The 21,088-nt window shown below is 34.3% G+C and overlaps 1 protein-coding gene across 2 annotated transcripts in view; it reads right to left on the reverse strand.

The window, feature by feature from the left end:
* Positions 1–1,004: 1,004 nt before the first annotated feature.
* Positions 1,005–21,088, reverse strand: part of rnf24 (ring finger protein 24) — a 37,457-nt gene continuing 17,373 nt past the window's right edge. For both annotated transcript variants that reach the window (XM_051116417.1, XM_051116426.1), the window contains 5 exons: positions 19,732–19,881; positions 14,129–14,171; positions 13,932–13,973; positions 6,225–6,304; positions 1,005–4,319 (listed from right to left, as the gene is read on the reverse strand). In XM_051116417.1, the coding sequence (XP_050972374.1) occupies positions 4,178–4,319; positions 6,225–6,304; positions 13,932–13,973; positions 14,129–14,171; positions 19,732–19,881 (457 nt within the window). In that variant the 3' untranslated portion in view covers positions 1,005–4,177. The remainder of the gene's footprint in view (positions 4,320–6,224; positions 6,305–13,931; positions 13,974–14,128; positions 14,172–19,731; positions 19,882–21,088) is intronic.

The following is a 21,088-nucleotide window of genomic DNA, read 5'->3' on the forward strand; positions in this document are numbered from 1 at the left end:
TTTAGCTTTCAGATAATGTGTAAATCTCATTTTCAAAAAAAAATTGACCCTTATGAATGGTTTTAAGTATATTGACTGATCTGAGCCTTTAACGTGTGGTAAAATTTCTCATTACGTAAAGTTAGTCTTTAGAGAATGTTGCTCTTAAGTAAATTGCTAGCAAAATATACCACTCAAATAGGTTCTTGAGAGAAATGAGTCACAATTCAAATGATTCATAATTTTAATTGCAAGTCAAAATTTTAAATCAGTCACATCTCTGTATGCAAATGGTTCAAAGTAAAAAAAAAAATGATAGAAGTGGGGCAAGATGTGATGCCAAAATTAATTGTTTATAAAGCTTCCTGTGATTAAATGTTCAAAAAAAAAAAAAAACAGGGTTTTTTTTCACCTCAAAGTGAATTTTCCTGCATGGCAAGTCAAATTAATTTGGTGTCAAAGCAATATTAGAAAGTTCACCGAAGAATGAAAATTCTGTCATTAATTACTCACCCTAATGTCCAAACCTGTTAGACCTTCGTTCTTCTGCCTTCGGAACACAAATTAAGATAATTTTGGTAAAATCCAAGAGCTTGTAACGTCATAACATTACGGCTGAATCACTGATGTCACATGGACTACTTTTCTGGGCTTTGAACGTGTCAGTTGTGTTACTGTCCATGCAGGGTCAGAAAGCTCTTGAATTTCATCAAAAAAATCATAGTTTTCCATAGATAAACGAAGGTCTTACAGGTTTGGAACAACAAGAGGGTAATTAATTACAGAATTTTCATTTTTGGGTGAACTAACCCGTTAATCAACAATAAATAAAAGTATGTACATTTTACGATCTACTATACACTTAAATATTTATTGTAATGCTGATCTTTTGTCAATTTTAAGAATGACAACAAACATTCTTTATTTCAAAAACTTGGCAACTTTATTTACAATTCAAGTCAGTCACATGCAACATATTTTAATGAATATAACACAAAATTAGCAAAAAAAAAAAAAAAAGCATCTTTGCAATTTTTTTTATTTTCTTCAAAATGTTGATTAAATATACAAAAATATAGTTTACAAATACTGTACAGAAAATATTCTGCTGCAGAATTCTTACTTTTACAAACATGTTTGTGAGATTCACAAACATTAGCAGTGTTAAAACAAGACTGTGGTAAGGGGGTAGGGCTCATGTTTACTTGTGAGGTCACAATAGTGGGGGTAAAGCAAGAATAGGTCATCTCAGAATGAGGCAAAAGAGTGGTGTGAGGAGTTGAAAGAACATATCGCATTGTCATGGTGGTTCACAATGACTTTGTGATAGTTGATACATTGGCAGTTCAGTTTTGATAATAATCATGTATTAAAAAAAGTTTGAATTACATTATGTGCCTTAGTGACTCTCAACCATATTCTATAAAATAACAGCTACACTGTAAAGAACAACAAAAAATAAAAAAAAAAATTGTTGAGTCAACTTAAAATAATTTGTTACCCTGCAACCTTAAAATTTTAAGTTCAGTCAACTCAAATAAGTTTAGTCAATTTGAAATGTTAAGTTGTACTAAGTGAAAACTTAGATATTTGAGTTGACTAAACAAACAATTTGGTTTGTTAAACGTAAAGGCTAAGCTTGTTACCCAGCTGCCTTAAAATTTTAAGTTGAATGAACTCAAATATCTAAGTTGTCATTTAGTACTTCTTAACATTTTCAAGTTGACTAAAATTTTTTGAGTTGACAGAACTTAAAATGTTAAGGCAGCCGAGAAACAAATTATTTTAAGTTGAATCAACATTTTTTTTTTACAGTGTACTTTACTACAGAAATATTTTTTCTCAACAGCTTTCCCCCCACACAATATAGTGTTTATCGAGTCTAAAAAGCCTGTTAGGAACAAACAGAAATTCCAGAGTGAAACTGAAATCCAAAATACAACTGGTCAACCAGATATGGCACTCGATCAGTGAAAAGCGTTAGTTTGAATATATTAAACAAAAATGTAACCTCTCGCTCACTGTATAATTATGCTAATTTGACCTCCTGTTTTCTAGATCTGTTTTCAAACTGAATGTGGATTTTGAAATAGGTTTTAACAATGTCCACAAAGCCTTTCTTCTCCTAATCTGCATTAGCGCTAACTTAGAGCAGTTAGAAAGCACTACTGAAATGTTATGGGTTTTAAACTTAAGCACACAATAAATAACTTTTTTTTTTCTTTTTCTTTTTCTCTTGTTTTTTTTTTTGCCCCATTTTAGTTCTGCCTCAATGGAGAGGCGGCAATACCACCAAAACGGAAGAATATGAAAAAGTGCAGTAATGTAATTTTTGATTTTAGACACAATCAACTACTTTCACATTATATTGACACAGTTGAACCACAGCTCTCTATATGCATACATTCGTGATCAGAGTGACTTTTTAAGACCTGCTGTGTTACAGATGCCACAGAGATGAACGAGAGATCCTAATTTAGGACTCAACAATATTTGTCCATGATAAGAATTACAAGTCAAAAAGAAACCCTCAGTGTTTTACATTTTGTTAAGACAGTACCAGAAAAAGAAAATAGAAAAATTAAAAAATAAAATCTCATTAAATAAGCTTAACTTAATTCACAATCTGAATCTAACCTCTCAAAAACACAAAAATACATCACAGAACTTGGTTTGAAGTTTGCTCAGCAAAGAATGAGCAGTACACCATTCAAACCAAGACCAGACAGCACTTTAAAACAAACTACTTCTGATTCTGTTTGGATTTAGAAGAAACATTTCTTGTGTTAGTAATTCTACTTGGCAACAAAATGAAGGCATCATTTCTTGTTTTGCGGCCATAATTCCCTTCTAAGCTGGCTTAACATGGAGGGCACAGAGACCCAGACAGACCCTATAGGAGGTTGATGGTATGACCCTGCAAAATAGCTGTATAATAGCGCAGGAAAGAGCCAGAGCTTCTATTCTGTTACAAAGAATAAAGAACGGCCCATCCTGCTGACTGAATCCACCTGCCGGTCATTGGATTCTGTGTTGTGCTGGACTGATTCACTGAATGATGCTGGAATGATACTAGACTAGACTGTGAATGTGACTTCAGGTCAAATCGGAGTTTGTTTCTGTAGCATGTCTAGTTCGATTTGCCTCACTAGAGCAGCATTTCATTTATTAATATTTGTCAGAGACAGATCTGGGGGTTTATGCCAAGTATATTTTCAGAACGCTATGCAGCACAATATGAGAGCCAGTATGAGCACACACAGACACAACACACACACATTTGCTGCTTTGCATAGAGCCACAGCTTCATGGGAGATATGTAATAACTAAGAAACTATTATACACCTCAGCAGTACCTGGAGCATAAAGGTACCTGGGGTATATAATGGGACATTTCAGATTAAATTTGTTTTTTTGGTTCAAATTCATATCAGATATGGCCTGTGTGTGTGTGTATTTAACACATCCCTAAATGTAAAGATGCCCACAAAACACAGATCAAATACTGCTGGGTCACATCCTGACCTTAATAAGACAATCTCTGCATTCACATTTGTTTTGGCCACCAGCTAAATGTCACTGCGAACCATATCTCCCGATACAGCCGTTCTACTGACTTTAAAACATAAACAAACATATACACACTTGAGAGCTGCTGTCCCTTTAATATACAGTATAAACGTAACCCTCTCTAATGAAAATAAAACCAATGGTTTGCTCTGTGGCTCTAAAAAAGTTTGAAATCATAAAATATAAAACAAGATCCTGCTACTATGACAAGCAACTAGGTTTGAGTTTTGTGTAAAGTGCTTGTTAAAAAAAAAGAAGCTTTTTATTAGAAAAGTAGTTTTTGTTTTTCTTAATGTGTTATTTTTTTAGTCCTTTTTTTTTGCCTCTCACCGGCGTCTTCAAAAAAGTGCTTTGGCGTGGAACGGTTACTTTAATACACATGGCTTGGCCATGTAAACTCAATTCTTCTTCATTATCCCACAGGACAAAAAGCTTAACCCAAATAAGATCGATTATTCATCTATATTGTAATTTGGAAAAAAAAAAATCCTTTGTAAAGCCACCAAGGCACAGGTCACCGTGGCTCTGGGCACAAATCCTGTGCTCTGTCCTTGGATAGGAGCGTGTACCTGTACAGGAGGGAGTGTGAAGGTAGTGGTGGTCACATTTTTAGGAGAAACTGGAGGGGCTACACCAGGTTCTCCACTCCGGGCAGAGGCTGCTGCGTTGGGGGCACAGATTCGGACATGCTCTGCTGCTGCGCCAGCTGCAAGACGGGCATGTTGCACAGCGGGCATACCTTCCTCACCTCCAGCCATTTAATAAGGCACCTACAAAGAGAATGTAGAAGATGAAAGGCCAACTAGATAACAATCTACCCAAAATTTTCCAGATCACAGTAGAGTATTCTACAAATGCTACAGATAGAAAGTTTCAAGTGATCTCATATGATGTCTCAGGGCTGTGTCTTCTCGTCGCAGGAAGCCCATGTGGAATGTGAGACCGAATCTCGGGTTAGTCTGAGTGAGATGTTGCTATCTCTGCACTGATGAATAATTCACTGTAAGCACAGTTCTATTTTAGGCCGTGTTGGTCCCATCAGGTACACAAACAGATCTGTGTTACAGAAGTGTCCATTTAACCACTGACACAGACTCGATGTAGAAGCCTCAAGGCTTTTTTTTTAGGAATTATATTTATTTTAGAATTATTTATACAACAGTTCTTTCTGGTCCTCGAATCTGATTGGCTGAGAGGAGTGCGATATTCTAGTGATATCGGAACTCCAATCGTTTCAAGGTTTGTATCACTCCGCTTGCGGTATTTATCATGGCAGATGCCCAAATCCAATATAATATTTTAATTTATAAGGTTTATTTTTACTTTATAGTGAAATTAGTTATTTTATCATTTGTATTATTATTTATATTTATACAACATTTCTTTCTGGTCAAATCTGATTGGCTGAGAGGAGTGTGATATTCTAGTGATATCGTTACTCCGAACGTTTCACGGTTTTTATCTACGGCCAAATCACAGCCGTGCTGGTTTACAAACATATCGCACTGCTACTTGTGAGATACTGCTCATTTATAGTTTTAATAATAATTCTACTTTAGAATTTAATCATACTAATTAAGAAAAACCTCACTGTATTTTAATAACAGTCCATTAATTATCAACATGCATCCAAACAACAAGATTTTATTTAATCATTTTTATAATTATTTTAGAATTTTAATAATTACTTATATTTAGAGTTTTTATTTCACAAATGACAAATGAGAAAAACCTTTTGTAAACAGTGTATACATATTGTATATTTACTCTTCGTCTTGAAGGTTTTCTGTCCTTTATTAATAGTTCAAATCTATTTCGTTTAGGTATAATTTTATCTCCTCTAAAGTAAATTGGATAAGAAAGTTTTCAATTCAAAACTGACAGAGGAATTTTAGGGGGATTTTATGGGGATGTCCAGCAGCTCATATATCATACAGCGAGACATGTAAATGATACGTATCAAGTAATTTAGTGTCACACTATATTATGTTTTCATGTGGTTTATTTGGGGCCTAATTTGCATCAGCTAGCACACCGTTGTGTCATATTGTAGCCTTACTGCATTGATTCTAAAAGAACAAAAATATATACGAATAAATATAAAAATGTATTAATTAAATAATTAACTACTATCGTTTTACCAGTTTACCATTTAATATATTACTTCACTGACCCATTTAAGCTAAAAAAAAAACTGGCTGGATTCCCATAGAAGTACAATACTGAAATGTTTGAAAAGAACAGAGGGTTCTCCACCCCTCTGATAAGTGTCCAAGCACTGCTCTGACATTTACTTTGGCATTTACTCTGACATACAGCCCAGTGCAAATGTTTCACAAAGTGGCGAAGGAGAAGATAGGTGAGTCAGACACATTTCAACTAAATCAATGGCAGATCACAGTTATCCAGCACATTTGATATTACATAACACTGCAAATTTGCATTTAATTTAAGGTTTTAGGTGTGTAATTTACATACTCTCTGCCACTAGCAGAATCAGAATTGCTAAAAAAAAATCAGATTTCTGTCTGCCATTGTTCATAAAACAGGTGGACAAACTCAAACCCCAATGTTACTTTTGGCCCAGCTAGGTCACTTAAACAGACTTAGTTCGGTGCTGCCAGCAACGCAAAAATGTTCCTCTTTTAGAAAACAACATATGCCAGGCTACTCACTTTCTGTGAAAGGCATGTTTACACGGGCAGATTCCCAACTCATCTTTCTGCTTAAATTCCTCCAAACACACCGCACAAATCTGGGGAGAGAAAACAATATATTCCAGTGAACACAGATAAAATGTTTAAATATAAACATTTTTGCCTTTAAAGAAGTTCCATTGAATACTCTTGTCTCAGCAAGTTATTACTAGAAATGGACGATATCACCTTCAAAGATCATTGAGACTGGAAGATGTGTTGTAATGCAGTATTCATGAGAAGCTGCTGTTAACCTAGAACTTTATGATAGACGTAAGATCGATACGCCTGAGAACATTTCTTTAAAGGCTTTTCCATCTTAAGCCCACATTCAAGACGTTTCCTTTGTGAAGTATACCAGATGGGGGTGCAAATATGAAAAAAAAGAAATAAAAAATAGAAACCTTTCATTGATATTAGTGGAAATACAGCATTTTCCAACAGCTGCCTAACATGTCTAGACCCGGTGCTGTAAGAGGCAAGCCAAACGCTTTGATTAACAATCTGTCTCACATCAGAGAGTGGAATTTTGTGAACATTTGGACTTAATTAAATGGTGACGTAATCCGGAGGTTGGTAAAATACTCAGGTACTGGCTACTCCATATAAGGCTGAGGGCTACCAGCTAGTTCCTTTGATAAAGTACTCATTAAAATTTCAGAGTGAGAAAGTCAACTGAGGAAAAGAAGACTAAACCAGATGCAAACAAAGCAAAAACCTAACATACTGCTACATATTCATAATATAACTATATGCTAAAACTGATACATCCTCCAGAACTGTGTACAAAGTAAATATTTCATTAACCTTGCTGATAGCAAATAAGGGGGCTGAAAATGCACAAATGTACCAATTGTAAGAGAACAACAGTGGTTTGGGACAAATGTGCCTGTCACAACAGTTATTTACTGTTCTATGTGTGTATCATAAAACAAGATATAGTTGTGAATACAGTCCGAGTGCTTTAGGTGTCATTGACCCTGAGCAGGGGGTGGCTGGCGATTTATCAAGACACAATGGTTCTTTGTTTGAGACGAACAAGACTGCAAGCACACGTCTCGCAAGAGATTGTCTGCTGAATATACACTGTTGGGTTTTGTGAGGAAAGAATGGCATTAACAGGGCCAACAAGGGATAGAATACACTCACATGTGTGTGTATGTTTCCTCATAACACTAAACATGTAGATGAATCTTGCACAAAACAGACAGTGACTTTACTTCATTATTGTTTTTTATATACTCCAAGCAATGCCAGACTGGTTATAATAAATCATTGAGACCAGTGCCATTCTCATCAGGGTTATTATTGTTAACTAAAACAATTAAGTAAATATAATAAATTAATTTTATAAAAGTTTCTTGAATTAATCATTACCAGAATAAAATTGAAAAAAAAAAAACCTTACATTTATTATATTTCAGCTAGTTGCCTAAGCAACATTTCTCTTTTTCATTTCCATTAGGTTGAAGTATTAAAATAACCAAAATGAAAAAGTAAAACTAATAACTGAAACTTAGTAAATACATATATTTAAATACATTTACATTTAAATAAATAATAAAGTAAAACCGTAACAAAATTACCAAACTTGAAAAAAGTAAAAAATAAAATGGCATTCAAAATACTAACAAAAACTATAACGGTATATCGAAGATACTAAATAAAATTTAATACAAATTTAAGTAAATAAATAAATAAATAAGTAAGTAAATAGAACACAACAAAATTACCAAACTTTAACTAAAAATAAAAACTGAAAAATATACAAATATAATATAATTCAAAATATTAACAAAAACCATAATAGTATATCAAATACTAAATAAAGCTTAATAAAAAAAAAAAAATACAAATAAGTAAATCAATAGATAAATACAAAGCACACAACAAAGTTACCAAACTTTAAATAAAAATGAAAACAGAAAATATACAAATAAAATGTAATTCAAAATATTAATTAAAAACTATAACAGTACATTGAATATACTAAATAAAACTTAATAAAAATGTAATTAAAATAAATAAATAAATAGATAAATAAATAAAAGCACACAAAATTACCAAACTAAAAATAAAAAAGAAAATATACAAACACAATACAATTCAAAATATTAACAAAAACTATAATAGTACATCAAATATACTAAATAAAACTTAATAAAAACGTAATTAAAAATAAATAGATAGATAGATAGATAGATAGATAGATAGATAGATAGATAGATAGATAGATAGATAGATAGATAGATGGATGGATGGATAAAAATAAATAAATCAAACTAAAAATAAAAAAAGAAAATATACAAATACAACATAACAAAATGACAAACAAAAACTATAATAGTATATCAGATACTACATAAAACCTATTTTTTTAATTAAATAAAATAATAAAATAAATGCAAAAAGCACACAACAAAATTACAAAACATTAACTAAAAAAACAAAAAAACAGAAAATGTACAAATAAAATACAATTCAAAATATTAACAAAAACTGTAATAGTATATCAAAGATACTAAATAAAACTTAATAAAAATGTAATAAAATAAATAAATAAATAAAAGCACACAACAAAATTACCAAACTTTAACGACAAATAAGAACAGAAAATATACAAATAAAATAATTCAAAATATTAACAAAACTATAACAGTATATCAGTGATACCAAAACAATATTGACTCACTAAATCCCTTCAAAATAGTGAAGCCTACAAAGTCTAAACAGTGATGACATACCATTGAGGATCATCATGCATTTCTGTTTTATTAACATCCTGGCCCTCTTTTTCTCGTGTCTGCTTAGCTTCTAAATTGAAAGGACCACCTCTGCAGTTCAATCGTGACTCCCGGGGGTCTTTTTTTACCAAACGGAAATAAGTATTGCTCAGTCCATTTCACACCGCCGCTCTCATCTGTTTGATCTCTCACCTAGAGAGCTGCAGCTACGCGCAAGTATAATAAAACACAAACCGTGCAGTTTTATTTCCGACTGTTTCACTGCAGTGGAATTACGCACAATAAATCTTACTCACTGATGCGGTGATATTTATGTCCATGCTGTTCTCACTGGTTGCCAACTGAGGATCCATATCTTGGCAACCGTCTGGCACATATGCTAGATTTCTGCACCAGTGTGTTTGCACATCAATCATCTGTGCACAAGCTCTACAGTACAATGCGTCTGTGTGCATGTAATCACCTTTTAGGAAGGGTACTTAATGTTTCGAGAGCTGAGATTATATTCACTCGCCTCACATTGTACCTTATGTAAGATCAAGGACAGGGGTGATAGAGTGGTGGGAAGCTATATAATTCTGCTCATGAAGTCAACTAAAGACAGATCACCTTTCCAGCTCATGGGGGTTTGAACTTAAAAGCCGAGGCTACATGCTGTGGATGGACACTCCTTAATTCCTGGATCTAGTGAAGAACAATTCATAGCTTTAAAGGGATAGCTCAACCAAAAATGAAAATTCTTTCATTGTTTGCTCATTTTCAAGTCAGTGGTGGAAAACTTAGGAGATCTTTGCCATGAAGTCATTCAGATTTGGAACAAGGCTGAGAAAATGATGACACAATGATATTTTTGGTGAACCATTTCTTTAAACGTGGTAATATCACAGTTTTATTTTTCAGAAGCAAATCTATGTACTTCGAGGAAACAGTAGCTCTGGATGGCTGTGCTGAACGTTTGTAACCTCTCACTATGCTGGTGGAAAGCTATCATGCCTGTGGTATACAATCATAACATTGTTTTTCCCCCCTTTGGATTGTGTGCACAGGATAGGGTGTCCAATAAGCTTGTAGCTCTGCCCCACCACTTTATGTAAGACCTTCCTTCTTGTCTGAGCACACATGCAAGTGCAAACCAAACTTATCAGTAAAGGCGATGGGACTACTGACCCATTTATTTTTTTGGTTTCACAAATGCTAGAAACCTGTTTGTGGGAATATGTTTTTTCAATAAGTTTATGCTCTAGCTTAAAGCATCCCAAGATTTCATAAGTTTAAAAAAAACAACTGCAAACCCATTGCAAAATTTGTAGGCAAATTAACGTTAATTTCAGCATTTACTAATGCATTATTAAAATCATAAGTTGTGTTTATTGAGAAATAACATGAACAAACAATGAACAACTGATTTTATTTTTTTTTTTATTTCCAGTTAAGTTTTCATTTTATCACTATTCATTTTTGCTTTATTCACTAGTTATTATTATATATGTATAAATAAATAGACAATATAAACATCTTAAATAAATAAATTATTTAAAATCTAATATTGATTTAAAATACTTATTTAACATCCAATATTATATATATATATATATATATATATATATATAGATAGATAGATAGATAGATAAAATCATTATTGCATTTAGTTAATTTAGTTTTGATTATATAACATATCTAAATTAATTATATTGTATGTTTGTGGGCATGTGTGTGTATATGTAGGTCTAATTACAGATGAAAAAGATAGATAGATAGATATATTTATATACAGTATATTTATATATGATGTTTATATTTTCTATATATTTATAAATATATAATAATAACCAGTAAACTAGTAAACAAATAGTGATGAAGTGAAAACTAAAGTAAATTGAAAGGACAACCTGAAAAGACATATAAAATTAAGTAGGGCTGCAAAACAATTAGTCACGATTAATCGATTCAAAATAAAAGTTTATGTTTAAATACTATGTGTGTGTACTGTGCATATTTATTTTCTACATATAAATACACACACACATACATATATATTCTAAGGAAAAATATTTTAGATTTATATTTAAAATATATAATTATTTGTTTTGAATCGATTAATCGTGACTAATCATTTTGCAGCCCTAGTATTCAGCATTTAAAAATATACCTGTTTTTTTTTTTTTTTTTTTATTGGTAACACATTACAATAAGGTGTAATGTATTAATGTATTAACTAACATGAACAAACAATGAACAATACATTTATTGCACTATTGTTAGTGTATCTTTATAAGCAATGTGCCAATATGTTGTAGTTTACTTTATAAATAAATAATAATAAAAACGACACTACATATGATGTATGACCACTTTTTCTGGACATTTTTATGCAGTAATTTTGCAGAGAATTTTATGGTGGAATGGATTTAAATACAGTTAATAACAGGTGAAGGTACTAAACCCTTATTGGTTGCTTAAAGCATAATCAAATTTGCCTGGTTAATAGATATTGTTACCTAACAAAAGGATGGGAACACTGCAAATGGTGTTAATACTATAAAAAATCTTTTGAAAGAAAGCCAGTATCAAGCTCATGGATTAAAGTGTTTCCTCAAAGCTATTTGTGCGGAAAAAAAAAAAAAAATCAATATCAAATAAAAACCTTGGGTCTGACAAATAAGAGTCATGACTGCTGGGGCAGAAAGTCCAACAAAACATGTAGAATACCATAAAAACTGAGTTTACAAGAACGGCTGACATTTGCTTGACACTTCGAGGTAGCGCTGACAGTTTTCAGGCACTGTTTCAAAAGATATGACTAATATAAACCCACTGACAGTGCTGTTAATATTGATGACACCTCTAGCACTTCTAGTACTAGACAAAAATACAGCGGTTTGGAGAACTTTGTGTTCCTTTCTAAGATAAAATATTATTTACTGTTTCGGTTATGTTGCTATTGAACAAACTTGTATCATGCATCTTGCATTTGCTGTGCTGTTCTATCAAATACAAATGAAAAAAGCCAGATGCGACACACAAGGCTGAGTTTTCCAACAAAATATAACTCGGTTCAAAACAACACACTGCCGTCATTCTTTTGTTTAAAAATGACATTGTATTCATGCACATCTGCAGCCAGTAGCATATTGATGTTTGGTTAAACCAGCTGCCTGCTCTTTGTAGAGAAATATCCAACTTTAGCCAGGATTCTGAAAATACATCAACCTTAAAGCAAAAACTATTCCTCGCCAGTGAACTCTGATGAGATACAGAAAGGGAGTGCCGGGCTATGAGAAATTCCAGGAGAGTTTGAGCATTCAACAAGAGCGCTGGTGTCCTCACACTTCAGTATTGTCGCTAACATTTCATTAGCACTCACATATGAAGTCAGGACACTGGCCTATTAACACGGTCATGTACAAACTATCACGGTGAAGGTTAAACACGTCATAGGCTCATGCTATTATTAAACATGGAGAGTACAGTACATATCCTATAAAAGGTCCAGGTTTAATGTAACTGATACTCATTATAATATCATGGCCAACAATTGCTGTAGTTACAAGTATAATGTCCATTAGGGTGACAGTATTGTATATTACAAATATTGTATATACAAAGTACAAAAACATGTACTAAACAACAACTTAGTATAACAACAAATAGTGTTTATCGAAACATTTTACTACAAAAATACACAAAATACCAGAATTTCAATAAATCAGTTCATTATAACAATGTAATAAAACAATTCTTAAATTATTTTGTATTTCCAACAAGTAAAAAATGTCCAAGTATTGACCGTTGCAATTTTTCACTACACTGTAAAAAATAAAAAACACAATTTGTTGAGTCAGCTTAAAATAATTTGTTACCCTGCTGCCTTAAATTTTTAAGTTCAGTCAACTAAAATAAGTTTAGTCTTGAAATGTTAAGTTGTACTAAGTAACAACTTAGATATTTGTGTTCGCTAAACTTAACAGATAGGTAAGTAACCCAGCTGCCTTAAAATTTTAAGTTGATTCAACTCAAATATCTAAGTTGTCACTTAGTATAATTTAACATTTCAAGTTAAATAAACTTTTTTTGAGTTGACTGAACTTAAAATTTTAAGGCAGCCAGGTTACAAATTATTTTAAGTTGATTCAACAAATTGTTTTTTACAGTGTACTTAAATATATCTCTACTTAATATATGTATTAATTTCAGAAAAAACTATTAATTTATTAATTAATTTGTACATTTCTTAATCAATTGACAGCACACACACAATACATATATTGTTATTTTGTATAATAAATGTTAAAAATATACTGTCTTTATGTTGTTCCCCATTAATTTGAAGATCATTGCAGTATAAAAGTATATATATATTTTTTTTTTCATGCCAAGTGGGATTACTTGCAATTAATCGCAATTAGTTTCAGAAAAAAAATGTGCGATTAATTACTTTTTTTATTAATTGACAGCACACACAAAACGTATATATACTGTTGTTTTGTATAATAAATGTTAAAATATACTGTCTTTATGTTGTTTCCCTATTAATTTGAAGATCACTGCAATATAAAAGTATATTTAAAAACTTTAATGCTAAGTGGGATTATTTGTGATTAATCACAAATAATTTCAGAAAAAATGTGCGATTAATTAGTACATTTTTTACATCAGTTGACAGCACACACACACACACACACACACACACACATACACATACATACACATACATTCTTCTTTTCTGTTCAGTAACTAAAAATATTTTTTGGCAAAAATGGTCACGACACTCCAGAAACGCAAAGTACTCAAGTCAGTTTACATAGGATTTTTTTTGTTGTTGTTGTTGTTGTTGTCTCTTTTTTTAAATTACTATAATGTAATCATTTCAGAAAATGATTAACATTATTAATCAAAAAAAAAAAAAAAAAATCTGCACAGCTGGATAAAAAGGAAAACTCACCTCATGCAAATTTAATTCTTTGACCTTTTCCTTTTGAATAACCTGTAAACAAAATAATAATCAGTTTTTAAGTCTCAAATGCAATTTTCCAACTTGAGATGAGATACACGTCCCATTCACACCCACATTGAATCATAAAGTAAATAATGTACATTTATATACATTAAAGAGATTGAAGATAAAAGTCAGTGGCTTACCTGCTTGTATGCATAGAGCTCTTTGTGTGCCTGGTGCCGTAACCTAGACAAAACAAATCTTTGTTTTAGTTCAGAGAGTGACATACCATTTTCATAAACCTGTGCTGGAGAGACATTGGTAATACCAAACTACATACATCATAAAGTAGAACCATGATACTAAAATACAGTCTATTTTAAATGGCAGTGGTTTTCATGGATGTGAAAAACTCTGGGCCTCTGTTTATATATTCCAGCTGTATATAGTCAACACAAGCCTGGATCTTATTTTTCAACCACAATTTGACAAATTGTAGTCTTCACTACCCATAAGGCATTACTCCAGTCATCCCGATTATATACAGTATAAATTATACCCACCACATTTGAGCCTAAATCACATAATTAAAACACACTGACATCCACTTCCTCTTGACATTGGCTGCGTCCAGTTCTACCAGTGCTGTGAGCTGCCTCAGTATTTGAAAACTCTCTTCAGAGTCTTTCTAGAGTAGTTTGGGTCTTGTATTGTCTCATCAAGCTTGACCACACTTTAATAGCCTGTCTGAATCAGACTGCCCAAGCGCTACCTACACACACCACTGCAGTGTTTTACGGAGTGTGACTGTCAAGACTGGAGCCAGACCCTTTAAAAAAAACTATATATAGATACTCTTGGCATGAAGTCAAGAAATGGAGGCAGCCAAGCAATGGACGGTCTACATTTAACACTATTTTGATCTTGAGCAAGTGTGTGTGTCACAGACAGAGAGAAAGAAAGTGAGAGAGGAACCCTGATGGAAAATAACTGGAATGCATCAGGCATGATGGAAGAGTCTCTAGTGTAAGAAAAAGGCTATTTAAAGCAAACCAGCAAACGCCTCACGCTCTATGTTTAGCCTCTAATTTGTGAACACTGAACTGTTAATGTCTGTAGAGCCGTTAGGACATTAGCATTGGTCCAAGATATTTATCTTGGCCTTTTTTGAATGTTTGTTTTACTGCATAACATTTTTAACCAATATTACTTCCTGAGGAAATGAACACAACATACAATACTTCGGTATCTTGCAATCACCTCCTTAGCAGAAATTAACAAAGCCAATTAAAGACAACACAGAATACATTCAGAAAAGACGCAGCAAGTGAAGAAAGAGTTGAAAAGATATGAGAAAAATGCAGTCATGTATTGTAAAATTTACCTCCATTACAAGTAAGCTTAACCTCTCGCAGCAGAGTGAGAGGGACCTGTAAAACAGGCAGCACAGTCTAGGAGAAAAAACTGACATTCTGAAAGAGACCAGCAGGTAAAGGTGCAGAAACTCCCTCTGGTGTGAGGCAGATGGATGTATGGGAATTTTAGGATATTTTTATGTTTATACTCATTGGCATGCATAAACAATCAAACCCATAAAAGCCCTAGCACTAATGTGGATGTCTAAAGGGCCATTCGAAAGAATGTTTTTGTGCTTAAAAATTATTTTAAACATTTAAAAAAACATATCTTAAGCAATGCATTTTTTGAATGCCATGTCATGCGAAAGATGCGGATGTAACACGTCCGTCTACCACACATTTATAAAAGAAAACAATGGAAATTCAGTGCAGCGGAATGCAAAAATGTGTTTTGTGTGAATAGCACCTGAAGTGTGTCATGCCTGGGTGAAAGCAGTTACGGACCATTCATTCTTCAAAGCAAAAATGCAATCATAATGTGAAGGGAACGCTAAATAAGATATTTCATAATCATGGCCAAAATCGTACAGCATGTTTTGGTCTAGTTCCTGAGGTCAGCCAGGTCAAGATAAACTGTCGTTTGACAAACTACTGGCAGTCATGATTGCTCACGCACCATTAGGGTAGTGTTACAGTTCATCACGTAGAAAACCACCTTATGACCGCTTGCCTGCATTGTAAAATAACTGATACAGCTATTAACATGTCACAGCGAGTGCTCAATCTCAGACGTGTGTGTGAATTTCAAATTTTCTCCCATTAGGACGTCCGCGCCAGACAAATACTCCCCCACCCGCCTGTTTTCTTCTCCAAGTGTGTGTTCGACAGTCAGAGGGGCATTTTGCATTTGTGTGCGAAGCTGGTGCATGAATGCTACGTGCGGCTGTTTGTGTTTGCTCTGAATCACGACGTCCTTCACAGGTCTGTTTGAGCTCACGACTCCCTCGTCTTTCACACCAGTGAATGTCCACAGAGTCGCACGACTACAATCTGATGGTCCTTTATTCAGTCTGTGATTTTCCTGATGAAATGGCAGTTTAACTAAACAGGTCAAAAGACCAGCTCTAGATCTCTATAATTTCATCTTGACTTCAAAAAGGTAGCATTATTTTTTTTTTTAAATCCCTGCTGAAAAGACCAACATTATGCTTCTATAGCTGGTAGTCCGGTATAGCCATAACTAGTTTATAACTAGTATTTATTTATTTATTTTTTTAATGTACTCGTCGCCTTTTTCGAAGCATTCACAATGAAATGGGACTGAAGCTTTCAAGTTTCATAAAGGATGCAAAAGACATATAAAAGTACTCAGATGTGGTCCATACAACTATATTCCAAGTCTCTTCAAGCCATACAGACCCTTGAATTTAACGGTAAAAGAATGTAAAAATGCTACAGTAAAAACCTGTTAAATGGTTAACGGTAAGTTCCCCACTATATACGGTGAAAAACTGTATTGGACATTAAATGTAATTTTACGGTTTTTGGAAGTAAAAAAGAATGCTTTGGAATGACATGAAGGTAAATAAATGACAGAATTTTCATTTTTCCGTTAATTATTTCAATAAGAACCCTGGTGGGTACACTAGCACACAGTCATCCCATGCTGGTCACCAGCATTGAAAACACAACATATGTTGGTGTTCTCAATAGGGACGTCTCCACCCTGTCAAAAGCAGCTGCTAAATGAGGTAAAAAGCTGTGAATAAGCACTCTGTGCTCTTCCCTATTGTTTCAGCGATGCAGAAGGTATACGTGGAAGTGAAAAATAGCAAGCTAAAAATGTTGTGGAAAATGCAACTAGGTAAAACGGTAGCTTACTATTTTGGTACTTGCTGAATTTGCGATTGTAGTCATTTCCATGTATGGTATAAATATTTCAGAGTTGGTTTTCAGATGCGCAGTGCCCCCCGCCACCCAACATATTTTGTGAAATATTGTATGTCAAAAATGTGCTTGTGCAATCAGCTAAAATAAATACTGGTTATATTGACATTTTGGTAATTAATGCAATGACGTTAATGCGTTTTTAAGTGTGCCAAACACTTTGTTGGGGCTACATAGTGTTTGTGCATGGAGGCATGACAAATGTTTGTTGGTTAATTTAATGAGGAAGTCATGAATATTTGTGAACTAATTACATGCAAGGGAGCCTGCATCTTTAAAAGCGTGGAATCTAGGCTAAATACAAACTTGTTTTATAAATGACTTGGTAATCTGACAGTTTTTCATTCAAGAATCCAGTGTTTTTTACTGGTACGACTAATGTATGACTATAAAATACAGGTAAACATTTGAAAATACAGTAAGGGGGAGGCAAAGTCTAACAAAACAGAACTAGTACATAATAAATGGGAAAGAACTTACCATCTTCCCCACTGGTTAGGGTGAATTTGGATGAGAGCCGTTGGTTCTCACTGTCTTATGTAAGAGATGCTACACAATTGCACATTAAAACTTCAGTATCTCTGCTGCCAGGAATGACCACATGGCAACAGTGCTTAAATCTGACTAGATGACACCAGCTCAGTAGCTGAAGGAAAAAGAGTTTCTTAAGCTTTACGAAGGACCACATAATTGCCATTTCTATGTTTGCTCTTTTCTGTAAAACATCAGTGTTTGATTGTTTTTGTCACTGCCAGGTTCCTTCTCACTTGAGAAGAAAAAAAAACACTAATATCCTTCAGGCTATGAAGCAGCTTCTGTTGAGTTCACTCAATCCATAAGGGAAGTTGGTGACACAATGTAGTTTCCTCAAGGTTGAAAATGCATTGATTTGTGGTTGCGCAGCTAAGCTGCTTTGGGTTCAGTTCTTGTGAAAATAAGCTTTATATCCATCTACATGGAGACTACAAGACAAATCTAAGCAGGGGCAAGCTTGTAATGGTGTTTTTACTTTCAATTCAGATTATCAAGTCAGTAATTTTCTTAGATTCTCCAAACTGTGCTGTTTGACCTTCTCACTCTTCATGAAAAGCTTTGTTAGTGCACTGAACACACGCACAAGAACTATCAAAAATAACAAAACCATTTCAGGGACAAATGATTTTCCATCAAAATGCCATACAATTGCCTTGTTGTCCTAATCATCACTTACTTAGGAATTTTAGAACTAAGGACTTCATTCACAAGCTGAGCACACATGCTTGCATTGCAATAGGGCTGTTCAGGCATGCCATCAAAACAAGGCTCATTTGCCACAGGCTCCCATGGGAGTTAATTTTAAATGTGTAGCAATAAACAAACTGTGCTAACCTGTTTGTACTTAGCAAAAGTATAAATTTAAAAAATGCTGATTTACCTCTACTTATTTATTGCACAGACACTAATAATTAAGGTATGGCTCTGAAATTTAGAGTTGGTTCAGTCTTCAAAGTAAACATGATAAAAGCTGCCTCACGTGGCATGAACTCAGTGTGGAGATGAAAGAGAACTTCTCTGTTCCATCACCATCTGTCAGCTTTTCCTCTATCCTCTCACATAAGTCCTTTAAACTCTAAACTAATTTTTTTTTTAACCTTTGAGCACAGTGCAATAAACAGTTGTCTAGATTAGTGGTTCCCAACCACGTTCCTAGAGGCCCCCCAACATTGCAGATTTTCCATGTCTCCTTAATTAAACACACCTGATTCAGATCATCAGCTCATTAGTAGAGACACCAAAGCCTGAAATGGGTGTGTCAGACAAAGGAATGCAAAGATGCAAAATATGCAGTGTTGGAGGGCCTCCAGAAACCACTGGTCTAGATCAGTGGTCTAGATGAATATTTGTGGTGTAGCTGTGACTTTAATGATGTATGTTGGACCTGTTGGCAACACTCGACACCAGTGGTTTTCAAACCTGTCCTGGAGGCACCCCTGCCTTGCACATTTTGTACGTCTTACTTATCAGACACACCCAATTCAGGTCTTGCAGTCTCTACCAATGAGCTGATGAGTTGAATCAGGTGTGTCTGGTGAGGAAGACATACAAAATGTGCAGGACAGAGGTGTGAAAGTACTGCTCTACACCAGTGGTTCCCAACCACGTTCCTGGAGGCCCTCAGGTGTGTTTGATTAAGGAGACATGGAAAACCTGCAGTGTTGGGGGGCCACCAGGAACCTGGTTGGGAACCACTTCTCTACACCACACATTCCAACAACACCCACCTACTGATTGGATTTCCTTTTTCATGACTTTCCAAACAAATTATGATGCAAACTATGCTTAAATGTGTGTTAGCCTTTAATTACAACAATTCCGTTTTGTATCCTGTATGTTTAGGGATTAAATCGGACTTTCAAACCCTGTAACTGGCTGAAGAGAATAAATAAGCAAATATATGGCATTTTGAGGCTTGTTCAAACACATTCTCCTGCCGCACACATAGAAGAGCCAGGTGGTCTTACCTTATCAGGTAGCAGCAGAAGAGTAGGCTGAGGATGAAGACGAAAATGGCCGTCCCGAAGACGACAATGTAGATATTGAGGGGAAGGTTCTGGAACCCTATATTCGGCATCCTGAAACTGTAATGCTGTAAATCTGAGGTCATGGATAACCTAGAAGAGAGGGAAAAGAAACAAAGAAACATTAGTGAGTGTTTTATTGATCACAACACTAAATGCTAGAGCAAATGCTAGCAGACCACATGCCCATTAGTGCAGTAAACCATTTATGCTGTGTCAGCTCAGTTTCGAAGGAAAATAATCGCCCTGTCTGCCGATGCACGTATAAGCGAATATTCTTGTCAGTATGACTGTGATTTGATATGTGGCTTGGCTTGATTTCTGGACCGTTTCCACAACAACTGCTTATGTACCCAACAGACCAATGAATAAACTCATTAACGCATTAAATTGTGCATTGGGCAGTGCATGTAATATTCTAGTGGAGAGAGTTTGAGAACATTGGTCCTGCAGGAGCCATTAAGCAATACCCACACTGTCTGTCTGTGGGAAATTAGTGTTAACTAATCTACTGAGAGTCAGCACAGCTTTGACTTGGTCCCTTATGAGCATGTTTTTTATTTATTTAATATATCAGATACTTATTTCTGACTGGAAAAATACTCAAAAGCCCTAAAATTGCTAAGACAAAGATGAATATGTTTTCTTGCCAAAACTTAAATTCAAAAGGGTGTACAGTCATCTCAAAAAGAATTTGACACTTTAAAGTTTCTATTTCAGTGTGTTAAAAAAACAAAATATCTAATAAAATGTCAAATAAAACAATGTCAGAGACAAAATTGAGGGATATTGAATGACAAAGGGGATAGTAACCCTGCTGAAAAACCAGCTAAAACCAACCTAAGCTGGTTGGCTGGTTTTAGCTGGTCTTAGTTGGTCAACAGGCTGGTTTTAGAGAGGTTTTGGACACTTCCAGGTTGGTCTTAGCTGGTCAGGCTGGGAGACAGCTTTGTCCAGTTTAAACCGGCTAAAACCAGCCAACCAGCCTAGGCTGGTTTTAGCTTTTTTTCAGCAGGGAAAACATGAATTCAACTGCATTAAGTAAATTTTGTTTAATAAAAACACTAAGGCCTTTCACAGACAAGGCTTCAACTTAGCCAGGATTAGGCCATAGTTCAGTTAGGACATTTAAGTAATTTTTAAAAATTTGCTTTGGAAAACACTACCGAGACAAAACAAAGGCACTGATATATTTTAAGATCAGTCAGTGCAAGTTTCTTTCATTTGAAACAGCTCAGACTTAGATTTTAGTCTGGGACTAGGCTTAAGCCTTTTCTGTGAAACCGGAGGTTAATGATTA

The sequence above is a fragment of the Labeo rohita genome, chromosome 1 (genome assembly GCF_022985175.1).
Source record: "Labeo rohita strain BAU-BD-2019 chromosome 1, IGBB_LRoh.1.0, whole genome shotgun sequence".
NCBI lineage: Eukaryota > Metazoa > Chordata > Actinopteri > Cypriniformes > Cyprinidae > Labeo > Labeo rohita.